Source organism: Ptychodera flava, chromosome 1, assembly GCF_041260155.1.
Source record: "Ptychodera flava strain L36383 chromosome 1, AS_Pfla_20210202, whole genome shotgun sequence".
Lineage (NCBI taxonomy): Eukaryota > Metazoa > Hemichordata > Enteropneusta > Ptychoderidae > Ptychodera > Ptychodera flava.
Genome location: NC_091928.1, coordinates 50,281,052 through 50,296,706, shown reverse-complemented (window position 1 = coordinate 50,296,706; position 15,655 = coordinate 50,281,052). Strand labels below are relative to the sequence as shown.

The 15,655-nt window shown below is 40.0% G+C and overlaps 1 protein-coding gene across 1 annotated transcript; it reads right to left on the bottom strand.

Annotated features, from left to right (window-relative positions):
- Positions 1-210: 210 nt before the first annotated feature.
- LOC139140423 (uncharacterized) lies at positions 211-4,440 on the bottom strand. Its single transcript, XM_070709696.1, has 2 exons — positions 3,121-4,440; positions 211-1,444 (listed from the first exon to the last, which is right to left on the bottom strand). The coding sequence occupies exon 1, from the start codon at positions 4,254-4,256 to the stop codon at positions 3,135-3,137; it is 1,122 nt and encodes a 373-aa protein (XP_070565797.1). The 5' UTR covers positions 4,257-4,440; the 3' UTR covers positions 211-1,444; positions 3,121-3,134.
- Between the last annotated feature and the right edge of the window lie 11,215 nt (positions 4,441-15,655).

The window sequence follows — 15,655 nt, the reverse complement described above, 5'->3', positions numbered from 1 at the left end:
AAAAGATCATATAAAACTTACCCTACACGCTTTAGGGTGGGAGTGGGTGGGCATGTGATCTCTACGTGCTGTGATGACTACATAGAATTCCAATCAAACTTCACCTTCCAGGTAAGTCTCGTTTAATTTTGGAATTCTATTACGTCATCGCACTTGAGATCACATGAGACTTTAAAGCAAGATGTGCACAAGAGACAACAAAACACCAGAAACAGTGAAACTTAATCTGTATTAAATAAACTTGTATTTAACATTTAGATCACTAGGAAGTATTTAATACTCCCTCTGCAAACTGATTGTCTCTTACAATAGTTTTATCATAATATTTTGCAAATGTAGAATGTGATGACCAGCCAGCGGTGGTCAGTATTTGCTCAATAGGAACACACTTGTCCTTAGCCTGAGATACTGCTGCAGCCCTCACACTGTGAGGTTTGAATATAGAAGTGTCAACTCCTGACTGCATCATCACTGTACGTATCCACCTACTAATAGTACTTTTTGTAACAGGTAAATGTGGTTTAACAAAACTAATGAAAAGTTGCGTATGTCCTCCTCTGAGTTGCTCAGTACGCTTCAAGTATTCTCGCATTGTAGTACACACACACAATTTTCTATCAGGCTTATAAGCTTTCAGTCGTACAACTGGATTAGAAAAACCTGGTCTACTCTGTTTAATCAAAACAGAAATAACAAAGGTGTAGTCAGCCTTGCCTGCTGACATGTGGTTCAAATCCAACAAATGAAGTGACTGTTCTCTAGCTGCAGTCACTAAAGAAATTAACATACACAGTTTCAATGTCAATGTCTTTAAGGTCAGGGTCTGTACTGGTGATACTGATTTCAGATAATCCAATACAAGCGATACATCCCAGATAGTATTGTATCTTGGCATTGTTGGTCTAATATTATAAACACCTCTCATAAATCTTACAACCAGGGGGTGCGCTCCTATAGTTGAATGTTTATCACTTATACATAGAGCCGATAACGCTGATCTAGCGGTATTCAAGGAACTGTATCCAAGTCCCTCAGTGTACAGTTCAGTCAAGAAATCAAGTACATCTGCTATAATTGGTTGAAATGGATCTTTCTGGATTTGACGACAAAATTGAAACCATTTTCTGGTATAGGTACAATATTGTTTCTTTGTACCGTGTCTCCATGATGCCATGATGACATTGGTTGCTGCTGTAGAAATGTTGAACATTTTAAGGGATCTCCTGATACCCGACATGCCATCAAGGTCAATTTCCTCCTCAGCGGGTGAAGTTTTGCCGTATTCGGAATCCTCAGTAGCCTGTCTGTGCGTGGAAGGATCACTGGATTTGCAGTTATGAGCTGAAGTAGTTGACTGAACCATGGTTGTGTCGGCCATATTGGTGCCACAATGATACCTTCTGCTCTGTCCATTATTACTTTCTGCACGCACCTCCCCAGAAGACTGAAAGGAGGAAATGCATAGAAATAAGTGCATTGCCAACTTATCGTAAAAGCATCTATGTATTTAGCATCAGGTTCTGGATGCCAAGCAACATAATCTTTCAACTGAGTATTTACCCTGGTTGCAAACATGTCGATATTAGGACATCCCCACAACTGCACTATTCTTTCAAATATACCAGGATTTAGCTGCCATTCTGTTTGATCATCAAACTGTCTAGATTTTCGATCAGCTATTGTATTGAGTGCGCCTGGTAGATGTGCAGCAGTAAGCCAGATGTTCCTATCTCTACACCAAAGCCATATTGCCCTGGCAATATCGTTACAGTCTGCCGACTTCACTCCTCCCATGTGATTAACATAACAGACTGCCGTGGTATTGTCAATAAAAATTTTAACATGTGCATGTGTTACACCTGTACAGAACGATTTCAAAGCAAAGAATGCAGCAAGCAACTCCAGGTAATTAATATGGTAATTAGATTCATGCTCCTTCCATCTGCCTCCACACATGTTTTCACCTAAACATGCTCCCCAGCCTTGTTTTGAAGCATCGCATGATATTATAATACTAGGGTTATTTCGTGAGATTTTGCGGGATTCATTTGGCAAGTTTTCAACCCACCAACGCAGATCTTGTTTCATTGATGGGGAAATATACATGTATGCATCAAAGTCGCCTTTATGAATTTTTAAGGCCTCAATTTTCCCCATCTCTAATGACCTATAAAACAAAGGTCCATATTCTACTGCCGGTAAACTCGATATCATAAGTCCAATTACCATAGCTACTGTGCGAATTCTATCTTGATCTTTACGAAGAAGCTTACTACATTCTTCAATGATCCGATTTATTTTTTGTGGCGTAAGCCGAACAGTCATGGACACAGAATTGATTATAAATCCCAGAAATATCAATTCGTGAGTTGGGATTACTACCGATTTCTCATCATGAACGATGAAACCAAGAGACGTTACTAACTTTGTAGTCTCATTTATGTTATTTCTACATTCAGTGTCTGTGTCCCCTTTTAGGAACGAATCATCAATATAGCCAAGATTAACATGACCTTGCTGCCTTAGTGTAGCATACACAGGTTTTAGCAATTTTGTGAATATACGAGGGGCACTAGCTAGCCCATTTGGTAAGCAGGTGTACTGGAAAAGTCGGTCTTGCCATTCAAACTTGAGATATTTTTGATGTTCCTTTGCAATAGGAACAGAGTAATATGCATCACGTAAATCAATGGAGGCCATGTAACAGCCCGGTGTAACCAACTTAATAGCAGACTCAAAGGTGTCCATTTTGAAATGATGATATTGTATGTGTTCATTAAGACCCTTCAAATTTAGGATCATACGATAATTACCATCCTTTTTGGGAAGAACAAAGATTGGTGAAATATATTGACCATCCTCAAATTCGGATGGTACAATTACTTTCTTCCTCAATAGATTCTCAATTTCGTTATTTATTATAGCCTTCTCTGATTCACTAAAGGCTACAGAATGGAAACAACGACGTTGTTTTGGAGGGACACCATTTATAAATTCTAAATGGGCATGTGACACTATGTCCAAAATAGATTTATCTGAAGTAATATTACTCCATTGTTGACTGAACTTTTCCAGTCTACCTGCTTGAAAAACGGCGGTTGTAGTAAAGTGATCACTTACTTTACTCAAGGTGCCTACTTCGTCTGCTGCTTTGGATTGGGTTTCTGGTATCTTTGGTAGTTTTTTGAAGAGTCATGCATATACTGACGCTGGTAGCTACCAGTACCACGTCCTCTTCCTCTGAATCGAAAACCTCTACTACGCAACCTTCCACGGCCACCACCTCGCTGCTGCCAGGTACTGATATAGTTTCCCGCCTTGTTCACTTCTTGAATATCCTTTACACGTTTAGTAACATCATCACCAAACAGCTGGTCCGTGAAAGGCACTGTTGTTGAGAACAGGTGTGAATAGTCCTGCTTCAAATCATGTTTCATGCAATCACGCCTACGTAGATTCAGCAGACGGTTGGTATAACCGAATAAAGCCAAAGCATCAGTGCCTAAATCCAGTAATTTCTGTATATCAGGTTGTGAACCAGATTCTGTGTTCGCCTTAGCAAGTTCCTGCACCAGCTTCACCAATGCAGTTGACCCTTTCACGAGGGACGTTTGAATTACCTGAAATTTCGTGTCCATAGTTCTCGTTTCTGGACGAATAATATCCCAAACCAACTGATTCACCCTGACTGTCGTCAGTGACTCACAGTTCTCTGGCCGGTCGAATTTCTTCGATAGGTCAGTGAATTTCTCTTCAGGGATACCATCTCTGAATAATCCATTAATAATCTCTGCTAACTGAGAGTCGACAGGCTTGTCACATTTTTCCCGGAGGATAAATTTGCCTGCAAAGTCTTTGAAGACACTAGGGACATCCTCTATAGTCTTTGGAACAGTGTTATCCCCACACTCATCCGACAATTTCGGTGTCTTTGTCTGTGGCTCAATATTTTCCTCAACTACGTCGGGAATTTGAGTATTATCCTCATAATACGCCTCCTGCATCGTGTCCACTCTCTCGCAGAGAGCTGTGATTCTGTCATTCTGTTTCCCTTGGCTTTCCTGAATCGTTTTCAGTAACTCAAATATGGTTGTGTTGTCCACACTATCTGGTTTTGGAATCCCAGCGGAACTCATACTCGTGGATGCCAGGGCTTCGCCACTGGCTTGAGTTCGTTTGCGTTTTTCACGCTTGCACACAGGTGACTTGTCTTTGTCACTACAAGTGTTTACGTCCTTGTCAAGCTTGGATGCCATGCTGACTAAGGTCAAACGAAACCTTTGGCAACTACGTTACCAACAAATTGAAAATATTGTACAGTCAACCTGTACGGAGAGCGACCAAACCTCGTCCGGTCGCCAGCTATAAACGCAGTACACTGAAGCTACGCAGGTGCAGTGCAATCTCATGTGATCTCAAGTGCGATGACGTAATAGAATTTGAATATCACAAGCAAAGGTCCCTAGAAGCTATTGAATATCGTGTATACACTCATCATGGCTTGACACCTGTAACCAAATGTAAGCAAAGTGTCATTGACGCTCTTCTTGTAAAATTTAACCCTCAAAAATGTTTTCTGAAAGTGAACTCCTGATCTCCGCCGAACCCTTCCCCCTCCCCTTCACCATTCAGTATGTAGATATGTTTGTAATTACCCTTCATTCGACCTTGTGGACGACTAACAAGCCTTTTTTATCCGAGGTGGGACAGCAAGTTAGTTCAAACAGCCACGTTACTTGGCGCTCACTAGCTGCCCTCAAAATTGTCGAATCTCTGTTGAAGCATTGCTGGCCGTGCATGTGAGAGCATTTGTCGATAGTTTCTGCATCATAACACTTAGAATGTACATCAATTTCAGAGGCCAAATAAATGATCTCTCGCATGTGAATATATGAATTGAAATGACTTTATGGTATAGTTACAATGATGTTTTGAAAAAAAAGTCGGCGCAGCCGAAAATATCTGCGTTTTCGGATGACACCCCAGGTCGATCATTCTTGTTCGGCCGCCGGCGTTGCACAAGGCAGGACGCGGCCTTTGATGATGAACATGAAAGCAGGAGGCAGTGGACCCTGTTCATATTCAAGTAAGAGCAGTGGACCAAAAGATATGTTAATACACCTAACCTATAGTACTGACCTCGTGATTGGCTAAAAGTCCGCCACGTGACATTCCAAGAAAAGTGCGTTACATGGCTCAACTTGCTATTGCCCTCGACTGTTGCCCATTACGCGCTAGCCATTTGAATACAAGTCCAAACACGCACATGCATTTGAGAAAACAACAAAGTTTACGTGAAAATCTGTGTTCGTATTTACCTCTCTAACAGATAAGGGACAGAAGAGTGCAGCCAAGGATTACCTTGATTACCTATCTAAGAGACGAACGTATCCTTTTCAGCCTTGCTTCTGTCAATGCTTTATGACTCACCCTTCAATCATTCTGTTGAAGCTATCCTCAGTGGTTCTGCTTTCCTATTTCGACCACATACTAAAAATTTACTGTAGCACTGAATCATCTGCACAAACATATTAAAGTATTTTACAACGACAATCATATTATATCATATTGATGGCGATTGATCTGATCGGTCCAGACGTGAAAAGAACCAAAACGATTGAACTAATTAGGGGTAATTGGATCTTAATATTTTTCAAATTTCTGACAAGTGTTAGCAGCCCTATAGCTGAATGTTGCAATATTGCAAATAATTCATAGAAGCAAGTGTGTAACTTAGAAGAAAAGCAGATGAGCTTACATTTGCAGGTTAAAACGACCTCACTTCATCGTCAAATTATCCAAAATTAGTTCCAATCCAGTTAATCGTAGTAAATTTGAGACACGGTGAGCACAGCGAGCTCTCGGCAATATTAGAAATTCTTGTATATACCTTCATTATATATTTGCAATAAAGCACACCCAGCGAAGGTATACCGCGAGATTTTGTCCAGTTCACTGCATATATGCATTTGCCATCGCTCGTACATATGTATCGTGGGCTGGTCAAAATCTCGCGGGATACCGTCGCTAGGTGTGCTAAATTGCTTATTTGTATAGCAATTAACAACCTCAGCATTATATTATTGCCTGAATACATGGGTTTATGTGCCCGAGAGCAGGTGACAATTTGCCCGACGCCCGGAAATCAAAAGAGCAGAGCGCGCATGGATATTTTACATCTAGCGATCAGCGCCTACTTTGAAAACGTCGAAGGGCTTCACTACACCGGGTAATAATAATATTAATATCAATATTTATTTCTTATAGAGCGCATTACATTTTAAAAATCTCAATGCGCTTTACACAACACTAAAAAAGAGGTAAATTATAAATAAAAATTAAGAGAAAACACCAATAAAATGCAAAGAGGTAAAATTTTAAAAAGTGTTTAGGAATAAAATGATCTAAAAAGATAAGTTTTTAACTGACTTCTAAAATTGTTAAAAGAATTAGCAAGCCTTATCTCAAATGGTAAAGCATTCCTCAAATGGGGAGCACATACAGAAAAGGCTCTATTGCCATAAAAAGCCGTGTTGCAAACAGGCTGATGCAAAATGATCGCACCACTAGACTGGGACCTAAGTGTACGACCAGTATGACGCACTGTAAGCATTTCTGCTAGATAGTCGGGGGCTTGGCCTGTTAGAATTTTGTAAGTGAAACAAAGAATTTTAAAATCAATTCGTTTCTGGACTGGAAGCCAATGTAAATTTTGTAGTAACCATGGAAACCGGTCAGTACATCGTTCACCGGCCCTCTAACTTCCCGGATGTTCCTATTAAAATCAATACGCCCATTTGCACTCACATCGAGGCATGTAATAAAAGATATACTACCACGTTTTGAGCAGATCACTAAATGTATATGCACTCGCTATTGCGCGTGCAAATCGTGAACTGCTCAAACTTTCTAAGTATACCGTCCCTCCGTCTGGTTAAGTGCTTAAATACCAGCATACATGTCATTGTGTTATTCATTTATCAAATAGTTTTGTACCGGATGTTGAACAAATAGCAAATGCTCGCTTTTATAACATTTTACGCGAACAAAATATGCCAAATGATATAAAAACCATTGTGTGCTACAACTCACAATAGGTGCATTTGCCGAATTATACGACATTGTCACTTTTAATCAACTTGACGAGTGTAGTCTGCAGGCAGAATAGATTCCCTATACCGGACACATGGTACGATAATTAAGCAATGGTCCAAGATATCCCTAGAGTAGTTGACAATTTTTATTCATTCCTCGGGCTTGGTAATGTACTTATCTTTAACGGAAGTGATCATTGGATCAGTTTGGATGTCTCATTACTAACTCCTTAACTCTAACAAGTAAATCTGAAAGGTGCTAAGCTGTCTTGTGGAGAGGGAGGATGCGGATCATGTACAGTGATGCTGTCAAGAATTCATCCTGTCACCAAGGAAATAAGGTATTATATCGAATGTTTATGGACATTTCCAACTACTCCAGTCACCCTCTATGTCTCTAAACCTCATGTAAACTTTTTAAACAATAAAATAGCAACAATATAAAATACTGACCGGCTGAACCTTTTTGGCACTATAAATGTTTACATTCTCTTTGTAGTCATGACTGCATGTACGCATGTCTGGTGCCGATATGCTCAATCCATGGCATGGCAGTAACGACTATAGAAGGACTTGGCAGTGTAAGAGACAGACTTCATCCAATACAGGTGAGAATTAATCAAAAATATTAGTATTACTTCAATAACAGAAAGAATGTTGCTTAAGCTTTTGGTTGTGTTCAGAACAAACGTATTTGCCAGTGTAGCGTTATAGTAGGATGCGCCTAGGGGGCAGATAGTCGGACTCTCAACTTTTACGATTCTTTTCTTATCAAATACTTGTGGGGGTTCAGATACAGTAATTTACTACTGCCAGTGAACTGTATCCGTCGTTAAACGAACAAAATTAAATCTTAGTAAATAATATTCGAACTATTTCAGTTATTTAAGCAAATATATCTACTACTTTCCAGGAAAGTCTGATCCGTTACCATGGTACCCAGTGTGGTTTTTGCACACCAGGAATGGTGATGACAATGTACACCTTACTTCGTAACAACCCAGCACCGACGAAAGAAGAAATCGAGATGTCATGGGAGGGAATGATATGTCGTTGTACTGGATACGCACCAATTCTGAATGGATTCTACACTTTCAGTCATGTATGACGTCATAGACCTTTCGCCAAACAAACATGCATGCATCATTTCGATGCGTGGTGGATAGAATAGTTAGATAAATAGATTTACAGCATGTTAATGGAATGTTATTTATAACAATTAACTCTGTATTTTGGTGTATTGTGCCAGTAACTTCCCATATTGAAAGTATGATGATTACGCAGGGATCATTTTTTGGTACATTGTCGTGAAAGTAATAACAGTTTACAATCACATACATTAATTACATGTGTGAGCCTATATCTTTATGATCAACTAATTAATAAACAAATACAAAATGTAAAGCCCCCACAATTCTTCCTTATCTACCTATCCATCTACGTATCTACTTAAACTATTAATGTCCGTCTGTCTGTCTGTCTATCTGTCTATCCATCCATCTCTCTTTCTATCTATCTTTCTGTCGATCTATCTGTCTATCTATCTATCTACTTGTCTATCTATCTAACCTCATAAACAGGAAAGCAGGTGTTGCAATAATTCGGCAGGTCAAAGTTGCTGTAGAGGAAAGACTTGTACTGATGACAGATCTCGGGACACTAAACACAGTGTCACCGGAAAAGAAGAGCACAAGTCGGCAAGCATGACCGAGACGCAGGATCTCATATTTCCACCGGAACTTCTCGTGAGTAGAGTCGCTGTGACATTTTCATTCCTGTGTCCACAATTCCATGACTTGGCATAAATTCTTCTGCTACGGTGTGTTATTCGTATACCTACAAAATGGTTGTATTTTGACACATAATATCCTCAAGTTTAAGGTGTAGACCTGATACGGAAGTAGATAGCGTGGTCATGATAGACCCATTTACATCGTAAGTGTCGGCATAGAAATATTTCAGTAAATATCGTCATTCATCATAGGTGATTGTAATCGATGCAATTATTTCAACATGTACTTATCAGGTCGATGGATCGTATAATGCGCATTTCTGGAAGTTTTCTATGAATGGCATTACGTGGTTTCGACCAACCAGTTTGGAAAAGTTACTGCTTCTCCGACATGAATACCCAGATGCAGTCATTGTTGCTGGTTACAATGACATAGGTTAGTAATAATGTTAAGGTTCTTGACCAGTTTTTTTTTATATCCGTGGGAGCTCTTGAAAAGTTCTCATCTTGTCCCATCTTCGAATATCATTAAAATAAATAGATCATTCCTGTACTTTAATTTTCAGTACAGTAACAATCTTCTGAAATCATAGACACTGTTGTACGAGCAAAAGTTGCACGTTCAAAGCTTCTAATTTGCTGTTAAATGTGTTGTTCCCTGTACATTTTAGGTCTAGATGTACTTCTGAACAACTCTGAGCACTGCAATATGATTTGTATCTCTCACGTGCAAGAAATGAATACTGTATCAAGAACAAGTGATGGTTTGACGATCGGTGCCGCTGTCACATTCAGCAGGATTATGAAATATCTACAAGAAATGTGTCAAATTGTCCCTCGTAAGTACATCATTAAAGATCGTGCAGAATTGTGTTTACTTTTTCCTGTCAGTATTTTTTATTGATTAAAAGCATACATATACTTCAAAGCACACCTGCTAGTTTACTGTACATGCACTGCTCTCAACGCTATTGTCTCCCATGTAAATTGCAACGTTTGAAAGCATAAAGCTTGAAAGTAACCAAATGGCGTTGCTAAAGTGTGGGTATATTGATAAAAGCAATATTTAAGTATTTCGACCAATTCATCGAAAGCTTGCATGTTAATAAGGACAACAATAACAACCATTTTTCATCGTTTGTATTTTGGCTGCAGAAGAAGACAGAAGGTTGTTTAAAGCAGTCTTTGAAGTATTGAGGACTGTAGGCGGAATTCACACAAGGAATACTGCTGTAAGTAAGAGACAAACTGTGCAAAACCCAGGAAAAAATAGGAGTGCTGAAACGGACAAAAACACAGACGGAATGAATCATATATAGACTTAAAGGAAGTCGTACGAACGAAGTAGTTATGATCTGATTTGGTGTTACAAAACAGTAAGAATAATTACCGATTCAAAACTATCCTTTGCCTGAAAATTAATTCCTTTTCACTCGTGCAAGCATGACAGCTTTTTGCCATACAAATTTCTGCGAGAGCGTTTGCCAGCTTAATGAGTTAGTGGGTGTGTGTGTGTGTCAATATGTACTGACTGATAACAATGAATTTTAAATTTGACGCCTAAACCAAGCATGGCCAGTGATAGGACAGAAACGCCGTTCCACTTATCACGAACACCCAAACACCCCACAAAGTGTAACATTTTGTTTATCGGGTCCTAAAGCTATTTCTAAGTTTTCTAGACAAAGCATAAAGAAAATTTTCACTGGCGCTTTACACAGTGTTGCATGACTATGCTTTCTTAAAGAAGCAGGTCTTTGATGTCTTTGAATATGACTAGAAAGTCTATTCCATAAGGAAGCAGCAGCATTCATCTGTGCAGTCATAGCTCTCGTTTTTCTCGAACGAATATGGATTGCAAAGGGAAACTCAGAGTCATGCAACGGAAAAAAAGAGTTTTTACGTCGCAACGTATGAGAGCTATGGCTGCTGCTACGGCGACATATGAGAAAGAACGATCATCATAATTTGAGTCTTGTTGGTTGAGTTTTAAGAGAAACTTCGTTACTTGAACAGAGAGATCTGAATTCTGGTTTATGAAATCGAAAACTTTAGTGTATACACAGTTCCTCATAACAAGATTGGTTATTAATAGCATAATACTGTCAGTAAAATTGTCTCGGGTTTATTGGAGGAGAAAGGAAAAATTTGAGACATGATTCTTGAAGTTGGCCGGCAATGTTAGCCGTAAGTTGCGTACAGCCTCCGTGTGTTCCCGGCGTTACACGGGCTAGCCGGCATGTGAGCATTTTTTCTGTTTGTATGTGATTTAATATAGTGAATAAGTCAGCATATCAAAATTAGACTACAGTATATCAAAATTGGACCACATGTATATCTCACATGGATATACTAGGCTTACATTAGATAAAAGATAAAAACAGTTAACCGCCAGCTATTACAAAGCAGGGATCGAGGTACGGGCCCGGGTACGGGCTGAGCGAATCCTTGTCCCCAGGAACGCTAGCGCTTACAAACAGGCGAAGTTGGTCAGTTTTTGTTTTATTGTTATGTCCCATAGCCGAAATGTTCTGTGTCTGTGAATGCCGGACCCTTGTCCATAACAACGGAGAAAACATCGGTTTTGTAGTCATTCAGGTCACTTGAACTGGACCATTGATACATATATGTCATACCGTTGTACCGATCGACACGATCGCAAGCACTCGGAGCTTACGGTACGGACATAAGCGAGTGTGTTCATGTATGGCCGTGGTTTGAGGGACTGTGGGGCTTAAAATACTCGAAATTATCGTGTGTCGCAGCGCATTTCTTTTCATTTTCGACCAAAATTGGTGACTTTGGTATTTTACAACATAAAATGCACTTTTAATAGTTTGCTAGTATCCGTTTCAACTCACATCGTTTGGTGTCGACGTTCTCAACTACCGAAAATCCAGTCGTTGTGGACTGGCCAGGTGGGAGTGCAGAGAAATACTTAGAAGAGCCAAGTGTAGAATTTGGGACGCAGAGGAGATAATTTGTTTGTGTTCCTGCTGGCCTTATCCGAAGCAGTCTTTGTAGTTTTATCGCCCTCGTTCACGCTGAATATTCATAGACGTGGGAACTATACGATTCTCGGGGCCTTGACCGTATAGTGCCCACGTCAAATTTGTATGGCCAAAAGCTGGAATGGTCATCAAGCCGGTGGAGATTGGCGATCGTTTTGTTTCTTTTATAGCGATTGTCAAGCTACAAGCCCACTACCTTTGTGCAGGCGTTCCATGCTTTGCGACCGTGACATGTTTTCTTTGGTTTTTGACAAAAATTGCAGTGAAATAACAGAAGGGTAAATTAAAGATTCAAACTCATGAGAGAAAATGCCAAGAGAGTTTGACCGGTTGACCTCGCTGTTAATTTTATGCAGGAAATTACAATAACAATGCTTGGTCGAATGACGTATTGCCTTTAGGGCGGGATCGCCAGTGGTATAGGGAGAGGAGTACCTTCAAGATAGTGATAAGTGGTGCGGATTACCGTCGCCTAGGTGTCTGGCGTATACGCGTGCCAAAAGACACCTATGGTTGATTTTCGGTTGACCAGTCTGATGGCAGAGTTGCAAATACCTGGACTGAACTATTCTGTATTTTGTAGGTGTCGTTGGCACTTTGACAATAAAAGTAAAGATGCACACATATTGAGTTTATTGTCTTGTTTATGAGCGGCCAGTATTTCCAACGGCATAATTGTGTGCATTTGCCCTAGAATAAATGATTTCGAATAAAACATCGCGAATGTAACCACATTCCTTAAGCTCGACGTACACTTAATTGCCCCAAAGAGCCATGGAATCGCCCGACTTCGATATGAGCCTACAGAAATTTCAAAATGCCAGATGACTTTATTTTTATAAACATAGACAGTATAGCGAGAACTGTCTATGGTAGAAGAGAAGAGAAGAGTTCAATGGCTCAATGGCACTGCAGAGTAAATTAAAGTTCTATCGCCCAATGGTCATGAAATCATTCAGGATCACCATTTTGCCTTGACTTTTGACAATGAACGGACATAGAAGAATAGAACTTTGCTTTTAATACTCCTTTATTTCCCCGCATGATCGACTTCACTATTACGTACATTTGGTCACAGGTCACCCAGAAAAAAATGAGTGGGTTCAATGATACTGTGGCCGGAAATTTTTTCAGAGCGAGAAATTTTCGCAAACTTCGCGAGGGCAAAAGAAAGCGAAAACTAATCCTTGCGATATATGTAAAAAAAACATTGCGTGATTTACATCATGAAATGTAACACACTCAGTGCCATGATCACTGAACTTTTATAGTAAGCCTGTCACCTTGAAGGTAATACTGTAGATAACACGAGGGCTTCAAACGCACAATGGTACAAACAACACCACAAGTGTGGCCGTCCCCGTCTCGGGGCTGTTCTCGGAGCGGGACCGTTTTCTCTGGTTTTCCGTCAATGTTTTCCACCACGGACAAATGGTAACAACACTGAACAAAACCTGAATTATATGCTTGTCAAACCAGTTTGTGTCAGTGCCGCCGGTCACGCGCACCACCCAAAAGTTTGACCGTCACTTAATATCGAACAGTATTCAAAGAAACGGTCCTACTAATTACTGCCGTCCCTGCCCGTCATTCTTCTAGCACTGCCCGTCACGAAATTGGCCTTTTCAATACAGTAATAGGTCGATATCTTAATATTCCACAACATTTGTTTGTGATATAAACTTATAAAATCATAGTCCAGGGCCCCCAAACCGCCGATCGATTTACGACCAGATAGTTATGCCGCTGACGCTGATATTCACCGTTGGTTGCCTGTGTGTGCGTACATGGATAGTCTGCATAGCCCTTGAATGTGGTCTCGGTTTTGATCAAACTTACAATTAAGGAGTATATATCAAAACAGATAAATGATTTATGTTTTCACATGGATTCACAAAAAGTTTCGCCCCGGTGTTCATTTTGGCCCTGGAATTCCATCTACCCACCCTTTGCAGAGTAGTAAGCTTATTGGGCAAGTAAACATGGATGCGCCGGTGCGATTCAACGATCAACCTGTATATCGGATCGAAAGTCAACAATTTTACGGCTCGGACTATGATTTTACAAGTGTATATAGAAAGTATAAGGCGGGGGCATTATATATTGACTGATTACTGTAGCTATGATAGGCTACATTCAGGACGGGCAGCGACGGACAGTAATTAGTAGGCAAAACAGGTGGTTTTCACCGTGGGCAGAACTCGGTGCAATGATACTGAACATTAATAGTAAGCCCGTCACCTTGAAGGTAATACTGTAGGTGAAACAGGACTTCAAACGCACAATGATACAAACAACACCACAAGTGAAACGTACACATAGAAATACACGCGTTCCTACGTTGTGCCCACCCGGGCCACGCGATTAAAATATGACTGATACTGCTGGATAGTGTTAATTGGGTCGGTAAACAGTCAATTAATAGTTTAATTGACTACCTAGGTGATTGGCAGGTCGTGTCCAACGACGCATATGCAAAGCAGGCAAAAAGACAAAAGCCCCCAAAGTTATTGACAGCTGGCCAGGGGTCACCATGAATACGTAATGAAGCTTCACTACGCAGAAACTGCGTAGTCAAGCCCTTCTTAACCGGTCAAACTCTCTTGGCATTTTCCGGCATGAGTATATTATTACATTATTTCGCCTCCCAAATGTCCTGTTCTTACTGTCCCCTCAAAATTCGATGTCGGCATCACCTTATAGCAGACGAAATCATCGGTAGATGGATAGATAGATTGATAGATTGATCGATTGATTTTTCAGAATTCATGAATATAGATAGACATAATGTATGTTTGTACACACTCGTATTTTTCAGACTCTTGGCGGACATATCGTGTCAGCCTCAAGATTGTCTGACGTCATACCATTGGTCATTGCTGCTCGATGTAATGTGGGTATTGGCTCACAGATAGGTAAGCAATCCCTGCTATAATCATCGTAACCCAATGCCGTCATCTTCTATTTATTCGAATCCGTGCAAAGGCAGCAAACAGCAACCATACGAGTCTGTGATTGATTATTACTGCTAGCATTGGTATTCCAAAACAGAACGCGAAGCACATTGTATCTTAAGACTGAATTCACTTTAAAGACCGATATTTGGAGCCTCAAACTTTTGTAGTACTCTTTTGGTATACCACTTTCCAGGTGCTCATCCTGAAGCCCGTGGAGCAACTTTACTTTTCATTGTCTTATGATTATGATATTTTTCTCCATAGAGGTACGGCGGTCATTTGGAAATGTATCTGACTTTCTTGAGGAATGATCTTCTCTAGTACCAACGTGTTCACCGTGAGCCCGGATTTTTTTCTTGAATTGGAAAATAAGTGGTTCAAGTTTCTTTCCAGAAGTTTACAGTTGAGGAAAGGTTTAACATAAATTTGGAGGCGCGTACTTCCTTAATAGAGTATACTCCTCGAAAGTGAATGAGTTGAACTTTGGCTAAAAATTTCCTGGATGAAACTTTAAACCATTCTCTTGCCAAATCGTCAATAAAATTCGGGGTCACCATGTAAACTTTGGAACTAGCAATTGAATCAAATTACCCAATATTGTGCGATATTTAAAATTCAAATTGGCTGCCATTCCTGTGTTAATTCTATGAGGAAATAATTTAATTTTGGATTTTCGAAAAAATAAGCTGGTGAAAGTTTCTCTTTTTACAAGAGCTTTAAAATGAGCCTCAACAAGCGGTAGATCAGAAAAGAATTGTAGAAATTTGACGGTCCGATTGTTTTTCCCCGAGACGCGTTCTACCTTGAAACAAACATATTAGAAAAAATTGCATATTGCAGGAGAAAAGCAAGAAAGACTGC

Bases quoted from the DNA above. Each gene is read 5' to 3' on its own strand.
- LOC139140423 (XM_070709696.1), bottom strand. From the start codon at position 4,256: ATGGCATCCAAGCTTGACAAGGACGTAAACACTTGTAGTGACAAAGAC.